Source organism: Grus americana, chromosome 6 (genome assembly GCF_028858705.1).
Source record: "Grus americana isolate bGruAme1 chromosome 6, bGruAme1.mat, whole genome shotgun sequence".
NCBI lineage: Eukaryota > Metazoa > Chordata > Aves > Gruiformes > Gruidae > Grus > Grus americana.
The window spans coordinates 9,486,016-9,508,263 of record NC_072857.1 but is presented as its reverse complement, the minus strand read 5'-3'; the positions used below and the strand labels follow the sequence as shown (position 1 = coordinate 9,508,263).

The 22,248-nt window shown below is 38.5% G+C and overlaps 1 protein-coding gene across 2 annotated transcripts in view; it reads right to left on the bottom strand.

Annotated features, from left to right (window-relative positions):
• DPP10 (dipeptidyl peptidase like 10) overlaps nucleotides 1-22,248 on the bottom strand; it is a 296,279-nt gene that overhangs the window by 148,301 nt on the left and 125,730 nt on the right. For both annotated transcript variants that reach the window (XM_054830625.1, XM_054830627.1), the window contains one exon: nucleotides 7,533-7,627. In XM_054830625.1, the coding sequence (XP_054686600.1) occupies nucleotides 7,533-7,627 (95 nt within the window). The remainder of the gene's footprint in view (nucleotides 1-7,532; nucleotides 7,628-22,248) is intronic.

Here is a 22,248-nt window from a genome sequence, read left to right as displayed (position 1 = left end):
TATGCCACTAGAAAACATTTTGACTAGATAAATTGCTGTTATCCCTAAATTAGTTGCATTTCACATTGTTGTATAATTCTGAGCCAAAAAAATGCTTTTTAAACACCTGTACACTGCCTTCCCTTCTTAATTCACAAATCTGTCATCCGTTTTTCCTATACTGCTGAATTTGACATCATTTCACTTTTTCCAACATGAAAGAATGATCCTGTATAATTAGACCTAACCATATTAAACTTTGCATTTCTAACTTTCTTTGAAATACCTCACGTGTTAAGAGTTTTAATTCTTCTCCTGACAGTGCTGGATGATGTGACGATCCCATGAACAAGCAATGACTGCTAGTCTCACTGTCACCATAGATCCCAAGGGTAGAAACCAAATGGAGGCAAAAGGACATAGTGCATTTAAAGAGTCTTCTTCCCTTCAGCTTTCCAGCTGAAGCTTTCCTTCTCTCATCCACATTCCAAATATGTCTTGATAAACATAGTTTTGCATGGAAAGAAAAGAAGATGAGAACAGCTTGAGACAATAAGAGTGAATGCAAAAGAAAAAGTGATTCTGAAACAACTAAATATAAGGGGGACAACCCAAACACACACACAATTGACTTATCTTCCACCTTTCCATACGGATGAATAAAATGGAAAACAAATTTCTGATGAACTATATATTCTAAAGTTTGATTTCCAATGTCAATATTTTGCATTGATGATTTTTTTTTTTTTTGCATTTTATGTGTTTTGCTTTTAACAGCGATGCCTATTATGATTGTGTTTAAGACAAGTTTTAGGCTGGGTTTAGCTACTGCATCCTCAGCCCTCAGCCCTCAGTATCAGCTCCCTTTTATTTCTTCTGTTTTCTGAAAGCCTGATTCCAAGTCATTGATGTACTACTGGCTACTCCCTTCATCTTTGCTCTATTCTTTCACCTACTATAAAATGTTGGGTTTAATATTTTTGTGGATTTTAACTACTGTAATGTTTAAATCAGTGCCTTATAGTCTTTCAAAAATATGCCGTAGAGCAGACAGATGGAAGTTACCTATAATACAGTCTAGCCCAGAGCTGTAAGAATGTATCCTTAACACCTGTCAAACACTTTATAGTACTCTTTTTCCATAGTTCCAGTTGGATAGTTTTAAGTCACATAGTACATCACAGTTAAACCAATTAGAGGAAATTTTCACTTTTGTGGAGTTTACTTTGTTGTTGGTGGTGGTTTTTTTCCTTTAGTTTTACCCCTCCTTCTGTTTCAGTTTCTTGTACTTCTACTTTTCCCAGAAACATATATCTTCCACACTCCTATTAGTATCCTTTCCAGTTATTGTTTAGTTCTCACTTTACACACATCTAGGCTTTAAAAATTTTTGTTATTCATCCAGGATAAAATATTTCAAGACTTCTAGAATGTTACTTTAAAGCCTGGTGGCAATACTACTGTTTAGGAAATTATGCATCTCCCCGTATCACATACCTATGAGAATTTTACCTTAATGGTATAACTGAACAGTGATGTATGGAAGTTCATTAGCATTCGTAGGTATTCACCTCAACTTATCAGACAGGCATTGACAAAACGGCAATGCATAAGAGGAATCGGGACAGAATTACACAAGCTGCAAAATGAAAAGGCATTTGGCATGTAGCAGTTTCCTCTGGTTGTACCAGCAATCAAGGGAAAAATGGGATTTTCCTTCCTTTACCACTGCTGTGACTGAAAGGAGAAGATGGACCACAGGGAGGTTAAATGAGACAGCAGCTGAGAGTGAAGCCTAGCAAAAGAGCAATCCTCGTAGCAGTAAAAACAGGGGACCTCTGAGAAGAGAGTCAGGTTGTAATTAAGAAAATGCATAACAATTAGAACATTGAAAAACTTGGGTTTTCAAGGTTACATTTCTTAATGCATCTTTTCTTGTGGCACCTGAGCATTTAATCTAGATTCCAAAATTCTGCAATGCTATGTGTTGTAACTGTTAACACTCAGGTTTCCTATGCAGTACAAAAGATGAACGTGCCTTAAAACATGATCTAAGCTGAACTCTACCCTATGGACAATGGCGATCCTGTATGGGTGGTTCCCAGACACAAACCAAATCCTGCAAACCCACCTGAAACTCCTCATGCAGTCCCAAGATATGTTCACTCACATGAGGAGGTGTAGGATACAAAATAAGCATGAGCAGACCTGTGCAGCTCACAGGAGCCTCGCACCATTGCCTCCCTAGCAAAAATTAACTTCTAACCAGTAAATCACAAAGTTTTCTCCCCACCATTCCCCATCTTTGGTAAAATTAACCCTTAACTATTTTCTGTATCAAGGCGTGTTCTCATCAGGAGTATTATTTAGAGAGATCCCACACAGAGCCACCCTAACTTGACAGTTTGGAGTACTGGTCCCCTGCATTTTGTGTGTTGAAACCTCCTTCACTTGGACAAAAACTAATGGCTGCCACCAAAGCACAGTGACTGCAAACCCTTCCATCTGTCAGGCTTTCCCATCTCTATGCGCAGTGGTGCACTGCAACAATAAACCCTAACTCATAAAAACCTCTCTACCGAAAAGGTTTTGCTGAGGGGGTTATTTAACATTTAGAGGAGCATGGGAGAGGAGAGATAATGTTACAATGTTCATAACCACCTATTTACAACATGTGTGGGTCATTAAAATGTCCAGTGTTGCAACAATTACTAATATTTATGTGGTTATATAATGTTGTTTAATGTATTTACCATTATTCACCTTTCATTAATCTCTTACGCAAGGCTCTTAAAATATAAGCATGTAAACTACTCTTGCAATTAAATCTACATTAATCAACAAAGGAACCATAATTGCATTAAGATGCTGCACTGAGTTTCCCATCGAAAGAGGAAGGCGGTGTGGTGGTGGGGAACACAAAAAAAAAAACCCCCATGAAAAATAACTATCAACAAGAAGGGCTGTTTATGACCAACGCTCTGTAAAACGGCACAAAAAGTCCCTGCAAAAGCTCTGCTCTGAGTAGAACTCTCCTGCTCTGCTTTGGATGCAAGGCCTCCACAGGGGTTTCACAGCTGGGCTGCCACAGCCTAATCATGATTCATGAGCCAAGACTACTCCTGCTCTGCTCACCCTTCTGACGCCATCCCTTAATTAGCAGGCAGCAAGAAGTAATCCTTCTCTCTCCATCCTTCTGTAAAAGATGGTCCACAGTAATATGACAATACAACATACTCTAGGGTATACTCCTGGCAAGCCCCTGGAAACAGTTTTGCAACTTAGGAAGATTTGTTTGCTGTGCACGAGGATGCAGTTTCCCCTTGAGCTTGAAAAGAGTTGTGGAAAGGTACTGAAATCAAGGGGCAGAGCAAGTCAGGAATTGCTGGGTTTTGCAAGATTCCAAAGCGTACAGTTGGAGGGAAGCTGTTGTAAATACAAGATGCCATTCTAGAGTTTCCAAACTGAAGGCAATTATCCTTGTATCGTCGGGCATTGCAATAGCCTCTTATTTGATGATTCAAAATCTATCCCACCATCTACACTCAAGAGGTTTAAGCTTAGAGTCACGCTAGATTTTGACCCAGGATCCAGGACTGAGTGTTTGTTAGGGTGTATACATGGTATCTGAATAATTTTGCATACATCCACCACAAAAGCAGTGAAATGAGGGCTAACAGTCTTACCACTTTTGTAATTATTGCAGCTTTTTTAAGAGGGAGAAATGAAGGCAAAATTTCTGAAGGTTTCTTTCAGAGGATTCAACACATTTGGAAAGTACCATAACAGAACACGCAGTCCCTACACAGGTTTTCTCTCATCTCCATGTTTACTTTTTTCATTTTGGTTTGGGTTTAAGGATTGTAAAACAGACTAGAGAGGCTGAGCTAGAATAAGGGACCAGGTGGACAACCTCCCCTGAGCAAAACAATCCATGTGGTCCTCCATGCTCTCCTTCCAGCTTAGCCAGATCTTGTGGCTGGGTTGTGTGTGAACCGGTAACCTGCTCTTAATGACTTTATGTAATGGTTGACAGCAAAAGGAATAAATAAAATCCTTGTTAGACACTGAAATTACTTAGATAAATGTGGCATACTGTTACTTATTTTGGAACTGTAATGCGTAATAAAGTATCGCTAAATCCTGAAAAACTGGTAGCCATTTCACTTACGATCATGGTGATAGGTACCTCGGATAGATGATGGAGAACATATTGTAATCACATATCGAGGCAGCATCGCAAACATCAGGATGCCACATAGTGATTAATGTCTAGGGCTTTTTTTGGCTCCATTTAATAGAAGACTTGCCCAGCCTCCAGCTGTTAACATTTATATGCTGCTGGCTCAGAATATTAACTGTTTATTAGACAGCTTAAACAGGATGCACTACGCAAATACACTCAGAGGACAAATATGTATTAGAAAACGTCTTTAAATTATGATATCTAGAGATGCTAATATATATTCTTTGTGCTTTACAAACTACTCTTTTCACTTATGTCACTACACTTGTTTTCCATAATATTGCTTTGCTGATAGTTTAATTATATAAAGGCCAGATTGTTTTACAAATAGATTGATTATAGAAAAGGATTCCATTTGAAAAGGACAAATGAAGTGCAGTAATTTCTTCTACTTCTGAATAAAACCTAATCAAACTAGAAAAAAACCAACTTTAATTCAGGAACTTTGGATAGATACTTCCCTATGGAAGAGAAATGGCCATCTTAGAATGACAAAACACTAGCCTTTCTTCTTTCCAGGTGCATGAGTCTTTTTAAAGGGTTATAATCTTTTATACATGTAACATATATATGTTTTTTAAAAAACTGCAGTCTGATTTTTTGCTGATACACATACATAGTGGGCATAGCAGCTCTTCAGTAGGGCTATCTGACTTTTAGGCAACAAGCAACACAAAGAAGGATAAAGGAAATGTATGTTGCACAAACATGGCAGTCTCTAAGATGCAAAAGAAGAGCCAGTGATCTGTACGCTGTGGAAGACTGCTTCAGGGGATTAGTCATGAGGAAAAAAGCAAATCTCTTCTGAGCTGCTGGTTCAAATACAGCCCAATCAGTAGTGACAAAGAGTCATTACTAGCCCTTTGCCTCTGCGCAATGAGTTTATAATGGCAGTTCAATTTTCAATGGACAATTATCAACATTACTAAGAAAAACCTGCCACTTCTGTGGGCTGCTTGAGCAGAGAGGCAAACAGGAGAGGGAATGCAGATTGAAAGCAGACTAATAACTCCCATCGAAAGGTGACTCTTCCATGACTAAAACCCTTTGATAGGGAAGAATGAGGGAACTTGCATTGCCACTGCCTATGTTGGATCTGTGCTGTACTTTTTATTAATACAAGACATCTCTGCAGAGTCATTAAACCAGCACCATTCTAATTATGCACCAGTGATTAAGCAGATGTGACATTGAGCGAGGAAAATGTTTGATTAACGATCCAGGTGTCTAACTTTGGAAGAGTACATTTAGCAGTGTGAATTTGGGGACAGTGAAGCTTAGAAGAACAGGACAGCTTTTGATTTCAGCCATACAGTCTGCCTCTGTAACGTTATGATCTCCTGTTAGGATCGCTGGCCACCTTGTCAACAGACAACTCAGCACAGCAACATTTCCTGTTGCTCTCTGCCAAACGTACACCAACAGACTTACTGAGTCTTCTGCTCTGTTTTCAGCTTTTTATTCTACTGCCATATGAATAATCATTGCTGGAATTCACTTTAGTTACTTCTAACACTCTTAACTTTTGACTCTGTACAGAGAGGACGGTTGCAGGAAAAAATACACTGATGTTTTTATTTGTCTCTTTTCCATACATAATTGTTAAATGGTTGCTTGAATATCATCCATTTTGTATCAGCTTCCCACATTCCTAATTAAGAGTAGATATCTACACTCTCAGTCTGTGTGACTTAAGGATAAATCAGTTCCATAAAAAGCACAGAGATGAGCAATTTTGTGAAAAAAGGCGATGCTCGCAGTGTGAAGCAGCCTGTCCACACTGATCCATCATTACTTGGCAAGAGTGGTTTAGCATAACGGCCTGAATAGCTTGTCATGCTGGCATTACATTTGATATCGCATGAGCCAAATACTTGCAGCCAAAAGTGTATGAATTTGTCTGTGAGGAAACTCAAGCCTTATCATTACAGTCAAGTTTTATAGCCAGGGATGTCCAAGCAGCTGCTTGCATTCAAGTTATACACTGAAGGCAATACGTAGGCCTACACAGTTAATGCTCTACTTAGCCAGCCAAGCATTCACACACACACACACACACACACACACACACAAGGGAAAACGCTTCTGCAATACTTTGTGGTTTGTTCTTGACAGAAATTCACCTTTTCACCCACTGTTAATTGTATCTTCCAGCCTTTCTTGGGCTAAGAGGTATCCTGAGGACCATCCCAACATATGGCAGGGTGCAGCTTACAGAAAGGGAGCTTCACACACATGCCATTAAAATACAATTCTCTCCTCCCTTCTCCTTCATCCTTACATTGACCTAGGAAGTCAGTGTCAAGTTCTTTCTCCTGAACTTCTTTCTACTCTCCTCTTTCTAGTTCGAAGAGTTAGAAGAAAAGGTCGCCAGGGGCTTTATGCTTTGAAAGGAGGAATCTGTATCAGCAAAGGCCAGGAACAGACCAGGAATAAAATCAGCCTTTGCCAAAGACCGCTGATGAAAATGAGTGATCCTTTTGGGTCTGCAGGTGCAAAAGATTTTACTAAATTAAAAATACAGGGATTAACAATAGCAGCCAGTGGTCTGTATGGAGTATTTTTGAGGAAAGATTGACAAGCCACACATTTATGCTGCAAAACCCTGATAAAAGAGAATGACAGGGTAGGATGTAAGTGGTATCACTGAGAATAACAGCACCAAGTAAAGCAAAAGAAAATGTAGACTAAGGCATTAAAGCATTTTTCAGCAATTACTGCTAGTCAGAAACATATGTAAACTACTCATGTATATACTATTTACTGGTCAAGAGGTAATCCCCAACCATCTAGTTTGCCATTAAAGCACAAAGGAACAAGTAAACCAGAGATTAACAGGACTGGGAAATACATTTTTCTTTGCATATTTAATTGCTTAAAGGAAAATCTTCATAGGATTTTTTTAACACTTTTTCCCTTTTCTAATAGTGAAAAGCTCTCAATGTCTTGAGTAGCATTCTCCCATTTTATGAAATCTCTTGTTATAATAGACATCAGGTAGATTCACCAGCACATACGCCAGGCATGATCCTTCAAATGGCCTGAAAACAGCATGGACTACAGCCAACAACATACTCTTCAACATCTCGGTTATTTACATGTAGGTTGAATAAAACAACAAATAACTTCAGCCAGAAATTGTGCACTGACAGAAGAATGGATTATACTTTCCATTTATATATAATCTAGTCTAGGTTATAAACGTATTTTCTGTAACCTTTAAGTATTATACTCTCTGACTCCTATTGTGGGAAAAAATTTTAGCAGACTTCCACTAAGAAATGAGTAAATAATATATATTACTTACAAAAGTTGTATTTTCCAATAATAATGTAGTTGTATTTGTTTCTACATTCAGTTCAACAACATGTCCATTCCTATTTTTATACACCACTGATGTATCTGCAACAACAAAGGCATTAACAGTTAGCAAACACATTGAGTATTTAGTACATCAGTAGAGAAAACCAGCATATCAAAGTCCTTAGAATATCTTAATTACAATATTCAAACAAGACTGAGAGAAGAATTGCACTCATAATATCTAGCTTTGTTGATTTGCCTCATGAGCTTCAAAAATACCTCTTTATGCCCTATACCATGTTCACCTCATTCAAAAATACCGCTTCATTAAAATGGAAACATTTTCTGTGGCAAAAACATATCCAATGGGATTGCTGTGAATGAAGTGACATCTTGAATGTAAAACCGCGCTCACCTAGATATCACCGTCACTCTGACACTTCAAGGTCCAACTACATTCACAATGGAAGGGGCCATATACCAAAGTAAACTTTTGTAAAGAAAAATGCATTTTCTGGACACCATATTCCCGTATATCCTTAGAAGAGATTCTAGCAAATCTTCTGTGGTATTCTGTATCTCCGGTAACTGGATTGACAAAGATACATATTCTATCTTAAAACAGTCCATGTCCTGTGTGATTAGTGCTGGGCCACAGAATACCAGATCGTCACATAAGCTGTATTTTAGCAAAGGAGGGTTAAAGCTAAATAGATCCATTTGCAGAACATTTAAAAGACTGTGGGATGAACAGTTGTAATTTTTTTCCTTCTAACACTTACTTGATTTATAATTTTCCTTAAGAAAAATAATCAACTACACCTGAACTGAAGAAAAAAAATAATTATAAAATTAATTGTGGCTTTTATGAAAAAGGCTTTGTATCTGTTTGTATCAATGCCTGCAAAATTACCGAGAAATACACAATAACTACATAAGCCTTGATTTTTTTTTAAAAAAAGGTTCCAAATTTCCCACTATTTCTAATAAGAGATTGACTAGATTGAGTGCTGATTCTTTCATGTTATTAAAAACCCATGTAAGAGATTTATATTTAAGCAAATGAAACTATTTTGTAATAAAAATGTAGAAGGCATAAGGAAAGTTCTAAATTAAGCCTAAAGGAAACACAAAAGAACTTTACTAATCCTCAGTAATGTCTGAGAAATTCATTACAGATCCCTGAATTTTATGAAGTGGGAAGTAAACACAACTGGAGAAAAAGGTTATGCTATCATAAAAAATATGCTTCGCTTATTCAGAAAAATGTAGCTGTATTTTAATTGACTCCATAGAAACTCTAGATATACAGCACTAGTGAATGTCCTCTGGTATGTTCTGCAAAATTAATGAAGCCTCATTTGAAGAGCTTACTAAGCTATTTTAGGATCACGGCTGGGAAGTGGGGAGGGATTGATGGAGTTTAGGACAGGATTACCAGAGCTGTTGTTTAGGAAGCAAAATTAGATTGTGAAGTGTGGAATTAATAACAACTTCTTATGAAGAAAAAGATTTCAAATATTCATTTTGAATAAAAAGGAGTAACACATTGTATAAAGTTATGTTGGCTTCAGGTTACTGGCTAATACAGAACATTAAAATTTTTGCAACTTCTTTAAGGGTTTTTTGCAAGTATTCTTTTAGGTACCCTAGCACTGAAAATCCCCAATGATGTTGTACCACGGTGCAAAGTAATATTATAGAAAAAATAAAGTTGGCTGGCCAAAGAGCTCTCCTCAATTATGAGTAAACCTGAATGTGAGAAATGGCACGTATAACCCAGAGGCATTGAACAGCTGTCAACAACTAGCTACATTCATTTCCCCTCCTTCAATGGTGCTCTGAGAATGCATTTTTTGTCCATAGGTGAGACTAATATGCCAGGCAAATCCAGACAACGGTATCAGAATGTAACTCCTCCTCAGTTTTCTACTCTTCTACATGCCATGTACATTTGGCCAACAGGATTTATAGCATCATGCCTCATTAACTAATCCTACCAAGAACATTTCACCCAAATAAAGAACCTTCCCTTAAACTTGCGAAGAGGACCACAAGTAAAATACGCAGTCCTAGGGCTCTTCTTGCAAGTCATACACACACTGTGAAACAGTATTTGGAATAGCAAATACTGTGAATGACATAAATTAAAGCCTTTGTTCTCAAGTTCGAAGAAAATTTATTCAAATGATCAGAACAGAAAACTGAGAGTCAGACCTCTTCAAAAGGCAGACTTTACTGGACAGTAATTATACCTCTCAGTGAACTTGGGCTTTCATCTCTATATTGGACTCAGTAGTTAACTCCTGAAGTGCATAAATTAAAAGTACGCCTGCAAAATGCATAGATTCTCAGATAAAAGATTACATCAAAATACCATGCAAGAATTGAGCATAAATACAGTCTTCAAAAGTAGTCATATTAATTTATATGGGGAAGTCTCATTCCAATCAATAGCTTCTCAGGCTGGATAATGTGATAGTTGGTCACACAACATAATGATGATTTTTTTTCATTGATAGCTCAAATGTAAATACGAGCTATAAACATATATTTGTTTTGAAATTTTTGTAACCTAGGGTCAAAAAGGCTACATAAGAAAATAATACCTAGTCCTTAACATTGTCTGTTTACATAAGTGATTTATTTTGTTTATTATCTTAGTGTCTTCATCACAAAGAAGTTCAGGGATCCCTGACACTTCACAAAGCCATTCAGAGACATAGAGTTCCTACTTCCAAGAAATTCTCATTTAATTTAAAACAAAGAGTATTGTCACGTAAAAACCTCTTGGCTGGGCACAAATTGCAGCACTGAAGAGCCACATTATCCATCTAAGGACATCACTAAAATGGAAAGCATTCTGTCTTGAGTAAAGGAAAATGTGAGGAAGCCTTTATGAAGAACACGTATCATCAAGTCACCAGCCCTGGAAGATGTACACAAAACAGTCTTTAAAAGAACTCATTGAAAATTTCCTACTTGTAATAGTTCTCAAATTTCTGAAAACCTTGGAAGCTACGGAGCACTGGATGACTGATAAGTTTATTCTGTGCTACTAAAAGGTGAAGACAGACAACCAAGAGTCTGTACATAAGTTATCCTGACATCAGTCCCAAATAAAATAGCGGCACGATAAACTCGGGATTCTTCCTACAAAATACTTGCTAGCAATATAATTAATACCTGATAGCATTTTATGGAACATAGCTCTTGTTAAACAAAGTTTGACAGGGTTATGTTTGACAGAGGCAATTATGCTGAAACTGTATATTGGGTTTTCTTCAAGATATTTGATTTATTTTATGACATCATGATTCCAAAGCTTACCTTATACAGAATTAACAGGAAACACGTTAGGAGGATTAGAAATAGTATCGCCAAGAAAAATAAAGAGGAAGACGGGGTACTCCTACCAAGTGATCTGTCTCACCTAGTTAACCGATCATTATTGTAGATGGAAGACTGGAATTGAAGAGCGGTGATGGAAAGAAAAGCTTACATGGCACTGTAGACCAAACCTGCTGCTGAACAGGTTCTCTACAACTTATTTGGCTTTCACAAAGAATGCATCATTGAATAAAATATTACATGAAAACAAACTTTAAACCCAAAATTCTTCTGTGATTATTGCAGCATCATAATTTCACCTGAGTCAGTAACATAAATATTGCATTCTCTTACAAAATTATATTAGCTGTAGAATCAACAATAATTTCTTTTATCATTGTGAGGTTAAACATCCAAATTCTTATGCTATTGTATGGTTTTAAAAGTAAATCTTTTCATCATGTGCTCTATCTCCAGGCAAAGAACGTGGAACAGATGTTCTGCTGAAATGATTAGGCCATACCATTTAAATCATAGTTTATATATATATATCTCAATATCATAAATACAGCCCTCAGTGATGCAGCTATTACATAAATATGGCATCATCATAATCTCACGTTTTTAAAATGAAAGCATTTCATATAAATAGTTTTACCAAGGCTATTGTTCCTGATTTAGGTTCAACACTGGTAAAGGTTCTGCTCATGATCAGGATAAGTGTTGTTTAGGAGATGCAGCTCTATACTGTGCCTGGCCTAATATATACTGTTCCAGGAATGTCAAAGTACAGGCAAATGTCATAAAATGCAAAGAAATCAATGCAAAACTTTTTGTATTTGACAAGCAGCTTGACCCCCATCAATTCTGCAATAACTTCTTTACTCTCATTTATTGAATTGACAATGCTCTGCCATATCCTAAATGCTACAGAATTCATTTGCAGCACTCATTGTTCCAACTAGCTTCACATGGCACCATATATGTTCACATTATCTAAAAAAACTTAGGCTCTTTCAAATTCTCATTAAAAAGTATGTATTTTTGGGGGGAGAAAATGGACTAACTCCCATCCTTAATTACATCACTGAAACTCAAGCTTTGATTTGTGCTAGTGTAAGAATTTGGCCCAGGGTCTATATGGCCTTTAACGATTTAGCTTTCCGAAAGCGGGACACTGAATGGTGGTCATTATTTGATGAGTATAAGCTCTGTTTTCACATGTCACTGAACTTAAGCAACTTGTCCTGTAATATAAATTACACAGACTGGGTTGGAAGAACAAGTTTCCATATACTTTAAAGCAAACCTAAGTTGTGACTAAACCTCCATATTCCAAACACTTAAAAACTTACTATTGTTTTGAGCCAGCCTCTATTATCTTTACTCAAAATGACTGTGTCTGTAAGCAATGCTATGAGAAGTGGCATCTAGACTGCAATTACTTTGCCAAATAAGTCATCTATTTATTTCAGTTGCACAACGTTAATCCACTGAGATATTTATTTATTCTTTTTCACTAGTGTTTCCCAAATGAACATTAATTGTTCTTTTACCAACCTGAAAAACAAGATTTACTTAGAGAGAGCCATTGAGCCTTAACTCACAAGGATACAATTAATATTAAGCAGGGCAACTATTTCCTCAGAAACCAACCTTTTCCTTGTTTGCAGATGCACGAATCTGTTGTACTAGAAACTTTATGATATATCATCAGTTTCCTGTGCCAAAGAATTAGAAAAGACGAGACAATACAAAAAGTAACAGATAAAGAAGATACACAAAGAGCTGAAGTGATTTGCCGCCGGTCACACGGCCTGTCAATACCACGCTGAGGAACTCAAGTCTCTTGATTTGTAGTCCAGTGCCCTATTCACTTCCACCTCAACATTGATCCAACTTTTCAGTAGTGGAAGTTTTCTTCTTTTATTGGTGGCATTGCATATTCAGATCTGTACATGACACAAAAAGCTCCAGGCTACTTATCACTTCCCCCCTGCCCCGAGTCACTCCAAGAGACTCCTTGTGTGCCTTAACCTATTGACGTGGTTATTAACCGCATATTTCAGCTGTAAGCATCAAGAGAAAGCTAGTCATGTCATGTAAGTGAATGAACAAGGGTGATGTGAAACGTTTTGTCATTTCTGTAGGTCTCTCAACCTGGGATAATACAAGAGGTCCCAGACCAATAGCGGTATGAGACATGACCAGTTAACAAAGTACTAAGAGTCAGCAGTTTTGTACTTGGAAAGATCCAACAGCTTCAAGAACAAGTGGGGATTCCCTGATAAAGCATAAAAGCAGGAACCCTGCCCTGCATGGACTCTGAGAATTTATGACACCTTAAAGAGGCAGCTTAGGCTCACTAAATCCACAGGAGTTAGGAGATTCCTGAACGCAAGCCTTGAAATATTCTGTGCGTGCTTCATCGATAGTTGTGATGGTACCAGTCAGTTTTTAAGTTGTGAATTTTAACCTGTGAATACACATTGTGTTTTTCCTCTAGCCTTTAATAGTCATCACAGCAATCGAAGCTTATGATAAAACTAAAAGCTGCCTAGCTTGTAAATCTACATTTCCACCATGTTCACTGAGATTAACTTGAATAATCTCTGCAGGTCCTAATAGTGACGAGTAACAGAATCAATAGTAGTTCTTTTGGGGGGAAAAAAAACCAAACCAACCCAAACCTACTTCCTACTAAATTCACAGTACTGTTAATGTTACTGTTAAGTTTTGTTTGCCAAACAAACATACTTTGGTAGAATATTTGCTAAATTTGGACTATTTGTTGATAATAAGGTTTATTTCATGGTAACTCCTGAGATAAACTTGTGTGTATCCATCAATTTCAGTGGAGACATGCCAAGCTCAACTTGCTAGGACCTGGCTCAATAGTATTTTAGAATTTACTAATACTGATATTGAATAGTTTGAAGAGAAAAATTATTTATAAAGAAGGTACGCAGAGCATAGACAGCTAATTGCTGGCTAATTTGTACATAGCACTGTAAATCTTAGCCTAAGCTAGTTACCTAAAGGAGCCCAGAAGTACGAGGCACTGACATTCTCAAGTATTCACATCCTAACCTCCCCTCACTTACAACGAGCTTTAAAGAAATCTGATGGGCTTTTGTCCACTCTGTTTTCTCTGTTCTCATGATACTACAGAACTGGGACCCAAACCTGGGGCTTCCCCCTATCCAGCGAGTCCCATAGCAAGAGGAGCAGATACATCCTCCCATGCCTTCAGCAGAGCCTGCCCTTCGCTCAGCCGGAGAGGCCCGGCTGACGAGGGAGGGCAGGGTCCACAGAGTTTGCTGGGGATAAAGCAGCGTCCGTACTCGGGCAGTTTTGTGCATAGAAACCATCAGATATTAAGGCAATCTGTCAAACAGTCTTGAAAGCATAAGTAGCATCTAAAAAGTGAAGGAAAGAGGAGAGACATCCAAGCAATGCTGAAAATCTGCTCCACAGTAGCTAGAATAAGGAGGCCTGAGGGCAGTCTTTTGAAACTAGTGGTAGTGTTAAGCAGAAGATTGTAAATACTTGTTTTCCCATTGAAAATATTTACTAAATTTTGGGTTGTTTAAATAAAATTCTGCTTTGCAGCACAAACAGCAGCATTAGCAAGTCAGAGTCCTCCTTTTCCTTATATTTTACATTTTTTTAAAAATACAATCATAAGAGAAGGTTGATATCTTGCTGTCAACACATGTCAATCAGCCTTTGCTGTACACAGTATATTAGAACTGCAGATGGCATTTCATTAAATTGATTATAGAAAATGTCATGCTAATTAAAATAGAGAATGCTTTCTGATTTAATGAACAGGAGATGCTAGACAAATCTTTGTCTAATTAAGTGTTTGTTAATTAAATAAAATAGTCATTTACAAAGATATTACAGATACAGACCAAATTTCACTATGCAAGATAAGTCACATGTCAGCTGAGCAAGATTTCCACTGCCTTTCTAAAAGTTTAGGCTCTCATTAGTAGTGCTTTCAAGAAAACATTTATTATGCACTAGTTTTATAATATAAACTGTGACTCTTCTAGACAATCCTTCATTATATAGAAGGTTCCCTGTTCAAAATGGCTTGCAAAGTTGTAGACACAGGTAATTCCTGTACATTCTGACTTCCACAGGTGGTCTAATTCCTTTTCCCTCCTAATGCCCAACACAAACTAACCAGAGACCAGGTGGAGATCTTATGGCACAGCAGCTACAGAAATGGAAGCAGCACAGTCACAGCAGCATCCTGCCGGACACAAGCCTATCAGCTCTGCTCACAAGGTGGACTTCGCAGATATTACACTGAGCTACATTAACATGAAGATAGAGCCTGAGAGAGCAGATCTCGACTGTTATGCTGATATTGATGGATTAATCAGCCTAATAAAACCAACCTGGATTTTTTTTAAATTATGTTTATTGCATGTTGTATATTTGTGCAGAAAGGGGTGACTAGCACAAACTGGGAGTGCAAGCATTTTCACAAAACCTATCCTCCTACCTTCTTCAACTCCAGAATAAAGTTACCAGGAGTGCTGGATTGGTCTGGAAACTTCAAATCTCCATCCATAACCAATTTTCCTAATAACTCTTTTTCTAATTTTCCTAACGATAACTCTTTTCCTAATCTTGTCGTCAGATATCATACCAAGTCATCTAACCATCACACCTAGGTTTTTGAAAAATAGATCCTTCTTCTATGTACTGCCATGATAACACAAAGCTGTTCTAATTTAGAAATTTCCAAGTTTTTCCTATAAATTTACTAATTTATTAACTGGTAACTTAAATTTCAGCCCCTTGAGGGCTTTGTTCCTGCCAGCCATGGCAGATAGCAGAAATAGCTTGCTGGAGCTATTTCTTCTCCAGTCTTATTGGATGGAGAAATTTTCCTGCAGTTCCCTTCTACTACTCTGGCACTCTGCTTGGGAGTGAGCACAGCACCTCTACGTAGATCTGCTCGCTCAGACTTCCCAGGTCCAGGCTGCCCCAGCAGGGTCTGTCTCATTTTCTCCATTTCAAGGGCACTCAGAGTAACACAGCTATAGCTGAGCTACAGCTTTCTGAAACGGTCAATACACCACGTGACAGCAAGATGTTAACTTATTTAAGGAGCTGTCTAACAATTACAAAAAGTTGAAAGATAATAGGTGTTATGCCATAATTAATCTCCTATCAGAAGCAGTAGAAGTCTCCTTCACTTTTAGAACACAACTGGACAAAGTACTACAAAGCAAATGAATAAAAATAAATGAAAAGGCAAAGATCTAAGTGTGTACTAGCATAAAGGGAAAGCAGTTATCTAAGCCAAAAAACAATCAGTTGATGGACTAAAGCACAAGATTTGACTATTTTTCCCATTCCTCCTCACACTTTCCCGATTCCACTTTTTTTAATGCAGAAATCTCCACCTGTATTTCTGTCATTACTGGGAGAAAAATGTTAAGGATATTCACTTCCCCTCCTAGAGCAAAGTACTAAACACAATTTCGTGGTGTTAAAAGCTAGGATAATAGAATTGACTCTATTAGTCCATTCCAATTTGTTTGAAATGCAAATAACAGTAAATCAGCAGCAATAGAGAGAGGAGGGGAAGGGGCAGCATTCACAGCAGACAGAGAGCGCCTTCGTAATAGACTACACTACTCGCGTGCCACACAACTCCAGTAAAGTCCACCAGGTTATGACTCCTGGATACCTTCTGGTACCTACACTTTCATTTAGCTGTTCTCTCTGTAAAAAAAAAAAAAAAAATTAAAAAAATAGGGACTTCAAATTAGCAAATGTACTGTACTTAAGATGTTAAAAACTTTAAAGAGGAAGAGTAGGGAAGTTATACCAGCACTTTCATTTTCTCACCCCACATTGCGCAGTGATGGTGAAACATCATATATTGTCACAGATGTAATTCTGCCAGCACAGGACATTCCTCCTTTTCCTAAATTTCCCACAAAACTGCACAGCATTCCTAGATATGTGGAAACATTTTTGGTCAGGAATAATAAAAAAAAAAAAATCTCTGGTTGCTTTCTTGCATTGCACCAAGGACCATTACTGAGCCAGCTTGGCAATGGACTCAGCCAGCTGTTGCCCAAATAATGTACATGTCCCTGGACTATTGAGAAAATTAGGGAACAAATTGTCATTCTCAGTCACACATTATATCCCAGCCTCTTCCTCAGAGACATAATAAGGTATCTCAATACAGCAGCACTTCTGTGACAGCCTCGGGAGTTCACCTTTCTGCTGAGACTGTCAAGAGGACAAGCCAGACGGGACGCAGACAGCTCTGCTTTGGAGTGGGCAGCATGGCCCAGGCTGGATTTCACACAGATTACTGAATAGGCAAGACTGTAGTTCGGAAAAGATGCAATGATTTCAAGGAAGGTTTATATGCTTCTCTGCTCCTATATAATCATAATTCTCAAATAAAACTGGGTATTTCAACCTGCAATGGAAATGTGAACTTCCTGTGCCTCAAACACTCCTGAGGGCACACCATCACTCCCACTTCTGTGGTGCTCTAGATGCACTTGGCGTTTCACTGGCAAGCCCAACAAGTGAGAAAATTAAAATTCAATGGCTATGTACATACCACAGTAAAAGACCGATCTCTGGAGCAGCCGCAGGGCCGCAGTTTGCTCACCCCCTTTTGTCCACAGCAAGCTGATTCAGCCAGAGCTGGTGGCTCAGTGCCTACCATCACACCCAGGCTGTGGGCTTGCAGTGAAAAGATCACAAGTATAATATCGAAGCTGTCCTTAACAAGCTGCGTCATGTAGCCCTTGAGAATCTGGCACTCCCAGCAGAGGACGTCAAGGGCAAACAAGGTCACAGTGTAGGATTTCCAGGTTTACACTGACAATGCTGATGCTTATTACTGTTCCCCAGCTAATTTCTGCAGTACATGGAAATTGTACAGGCTGTAGTAAAATTCATCTTGAAGAAATTATAATCAAAATAGAGGACACAGAGCATGTGTGTGTTGGGTTTGCGTGGCAAGGTTTTGGTGGCGGGGGGGCTACAGGGGTGGCTTCTGTGAGAAGCTGCTAGAAGCTCCCCCTGTGTCTGATAGAGCCAATGCCAGCCGGCTCTAAGACGGGCCCGCCGCTGGCCAAGGCCAAGCCAATCAGCGCCTCTGTGATAACATATTTAAGAAGTAGAAAAACACTTGGAGGGAGGGAGCTTTTGCAGCCGGAGAGAGGAGTGAGAAGATGTAAGAAACTCTGCAGACACCAAGGTCAGTGCAGATGGAGGGGGAGGAGGAGCTCCAGGCGCCGGAGCAGAGATCCCCCTGCAGCCCGTGGTGAAGGCCATGGTGAAGCAGGCTGTCCCCCTGCAGCCCATGGAGGAAGGATGAGGGGGTGTAGCGATTCCACCTGCAGCCCGTGGAGGACCCCACGCCGGAGCAGGTGGAGACACCTGAAGGAGGCTGCGGCCCGTGGGAAGCCCACGCTGGAGCAAGTTCCAGGCCGGACCGGTGGACCCGTGAAGAGGGGAGCCCACGCCAGGGCAGGTTTGCTGGCAGGACTTGTGACCCCATGGGGGACCCCACGCTGGAGCAGTTTGCTCCTGAAGGTCTGCACCCCGTGAGAGGGACTCCATGCTGGAGCAGGGGAACGATGAGAGGAGTCCTCCCCCTGAGGATGAAGAAGCAGCAGAAACACCGTGAGATGAACTGACCGTAACCCCCATTCCCCGTCCCCCTGTGCCGCTGAGGGGGGGAAGGTTGAAGCCGGGAGTGAAGTTGAGCCCGGGAAGATGGGAGGGGTGGGGGGAAGTGTTTTAAGAGTTGATTTTATTTTCTCATTCCTCTACTCTGTTTTGCCTAGTAATAAATTAGATGAATTCCCTCTCTAAGTTTGGTCTGTTTTGCTCGTGACAACAATTAGTGAGTGATCTCTCCCTGTCCTTATCTCGACCTGCAAGCATTTCGTTATGCCTTTTCTCCCCTGTCTAGTGAATGAGGGGAGTGAGAGAGCGGCTCTGGTGGGCACCTGGCCCCAGTCAGGCTCAACCCACCACAATGTGATTATGCAATGTAGTATCTAAATCCTAAGAGAGCAAGGATAGTCTAGAGTCAGATGATTTGCCACTGAAGAAACTTGCAGATAGTACTGTGAAAAATGAGTATTCACAGGCACTTGAAAGGTGAAACAAATAAATGTATACTATCAAATTAACTTTGCCCAGATCTTACCATACGTTTCATTCAGGATGAACCTTCTACCAATGTATCATAATTCTCCAACGTTAGTCAATGAAATCAGAAGACACTATATTATGTCCCAAAAGAAAAAATTCATATCAATCCCATTAAATACCAATTTTCAGAGTATAATGGTGGCAAATAACGTTCCCATTCAGTGCTCCATTTTCCTTAATTTTTAATGACTATTCACTTCTTCAGAATAAGCTTTCTACCGTAATGAAGACAACAATCACCAAATTTACCACGCCTGGCATTGCTCTTATAACACTGCATCACGCACACACAAAAATTACCTCATTAGCCATTACACAAGCAAACTCTCCTCTGTAATAAATGGGTTGACTGTCTTGAACCATGGCCCATAGTCAATACAGGAAGAGAATAATCTAAAAATGAAAATCATGTTGATTATCCGCTGGAGTGTGTCATAATATTCAACAACCAGGAGAACATTTAAATCAACCCAGCCTAATTTGAATGGCTCTCTACTGCCTTTTCAATGACTAGTACACCACAGAGTGCATCTCCGTTTCACAAATGGTATTGAATCTTCAGTCCTCATCAAAACTAGGAAATTATTCAAAAGACAAAAATGTTTTGGATTTGTTTACTAATAGGAAAAAATATTAATAACAAAAATAGAGATGGTTCCTTTACATACACACGGTCTCTTTCTTGAGGCTCTGCAGATGTGGATGCAAGCCTCCTCCAGTGCCACAAACACTGCCACTCAGTGTAAACGCTTGTCAACATAGATGCTGATTTGGCTAGGAGTGAACAAGGGATCTCCACAGCTCAAAGTTTGAGCCTCTAACTCCAGAAATAGTTATATCATCATCAACTGGATGGTGATAATGTACACCATTTGAGATGTGGAACATGCAGCAGAAGGGATTACTAATTACCTGTGAAAAACAATCCTCTCTATTTTTTATTACTTTGTGTGTAGGTCTGAGAGTGAATATCTGCTAACTATTGAGTAGCAAAAGGTAAGAGTTTGTGATCTTACATTAGTTTAAATCTACTCTGAAATTCTGACTTATAGATAACAATAAGATGTATTTCACAGCTATCAATTTACTGCCACTGAGAATGAAATTAATTTTTAAAATATGATGCTGAATAGTAACTTAAAGTACCTGTGGGCAACAGAAATGCTTCTTATTTTAATAAATATTCATCATTATGGCAGTAGGTACAAAAAATTCAGTAAGCCACTACTGCATTTACTCTCAGCTCTTTTCAGTGAGATATTTACCATGCGCTTTACTTTCATTGCACTGAATCCAACAGCTTTGCTAGAATTTAGACATCTTTGTTAAAATCCTGACTGTACTGGAGTTAATGAGAGTTTTGCTTCACAGTGCAGTGGACCCACAATTTAGCAGGTGCAGCTAAATGTCACAGAACTACACAATTGACAGGACTTGTCTTTTTTATTTTATACTACCAAAGGATAAACAAAATATTCTAAGTTATTATAAAAATAAACAAGGATAGACAATTTTTTGTTCACACTTAATTATTTAACCTGCTCATTCCAAAATAGCAGGTGTCTCATTCTGATTTACGAGAAAAACATGTTGATTAAATGAAGATCATTAGCTCTTGAGAATTATCATGCAACCAGTAATATATAAATCACATCAATGCACTGTTTTATGATTTTATTTGTAACGTTTTATGAAACTAAAATATAAGCCTATATTAAATTATTTCTACGGATCAGTCATCTGGACTTTGAATAGAAATTAGACATTCCGAAGTCACACGTGCCATTAAAATTTTTGCCCAAAAGAAGTAACTCCTGTGTATCTTAATTTAACTTATGAAATGAAAGCACTTAAGAGGTCTTGTGTTTATTGCCTACCATACCACTGGAGTTCCTGGGAAACACCCATGCTAGCTAATTTGAAAATTAAATTGTGAGTGTGTAGGTCTCTAATCAACATAGATATGGAAACACAGATTTGGCACCAACATTTGAAAACACTGGCAGAATTTCCTTTGGCATTCATTTGTTTGGGATATCATTGTCTAGTCTGTACACATAATTCCAGTGGTCTGCTGAAGCGTGGGGAATGAGACAGGCAGTGCCAGTGACTGTGTTGGATCAGCAGGACAGTGCTTATCTTGATCCAGTGGGTCTGTCCTACATGGCACACTCAGTGCAAGCTCCATAGAAGTAGGAAGTGGGTCTGGAGGATGAAATGACCTAGGAAACAGTCTAATCCTCAGGATGCAAACAGAAAACTCAGACCTAAAGCTCAAACTCAAACAAACAACCTTCTGATAGAAAGAGATCAACTAAAGCCCCTCATACTGGCCTGGAAAGGATTGTGATTATATTCTGGAGCACTCACCAACAGATTTTATTTGGCTCAAAGATGAAGTCTTAGATCCAAAGGGAAAGAGACACAAGCAGTTAAGTTTCTATCTTAACATTATCTTCATGTGCTTTACTTCCTTCAAAATTACAAAGTTGACATGTTAGTTAGGGACATTTCGTGCAGCTCATCCATGCAATTAATTTAAAATAAAATGTAGCTGAATGGCAATATTACAAAAAGAAGAAAACCAAGGAAAGGTTGAACAATGGCACTCTTGACAAGCCAACAACTGTTCTTTAACAGCGTGAACATCTGGTGGTAATTTGACTGCGTGTTACCCACAAAAGGAGGAGCACAGATCTGCTCCAGGTGTGATGTGCAAGTGAAACAATAGAACTTTTCTCCATACTTTAGTCATACATTAGTTTCAAAGAATAAATATTTAAATTATGGTTCCAAATTTATCCTACTGATTATTCCAAGGAATTAAACTGCTTACCTACTTCTGATAATTCAAGCAATTCACCTTTTATTTTCCATTTGAATTATGCTCCTCTTTCAGATTAACATTGTTACTGATTTTATTAGTTTCTGGTTTTCCCTAAGTAAAAGTGTCATTTTTTCATTGACATGCTAACTTCATTAGTAAATCTATACTTGTTCAATAACTGCTTTAGACATCTAGAAATTATTCTATTAAAAGTTTAATACACTTCTTTAGAGATTATTTTTATTTTTGCACCCCAAAAAACCAGGAAAATAGCTGGAAGGACTGAATAAGCTAGAGGATGAAAAATGAAAAATATATACCCAGTGCTTATAATTTGTAA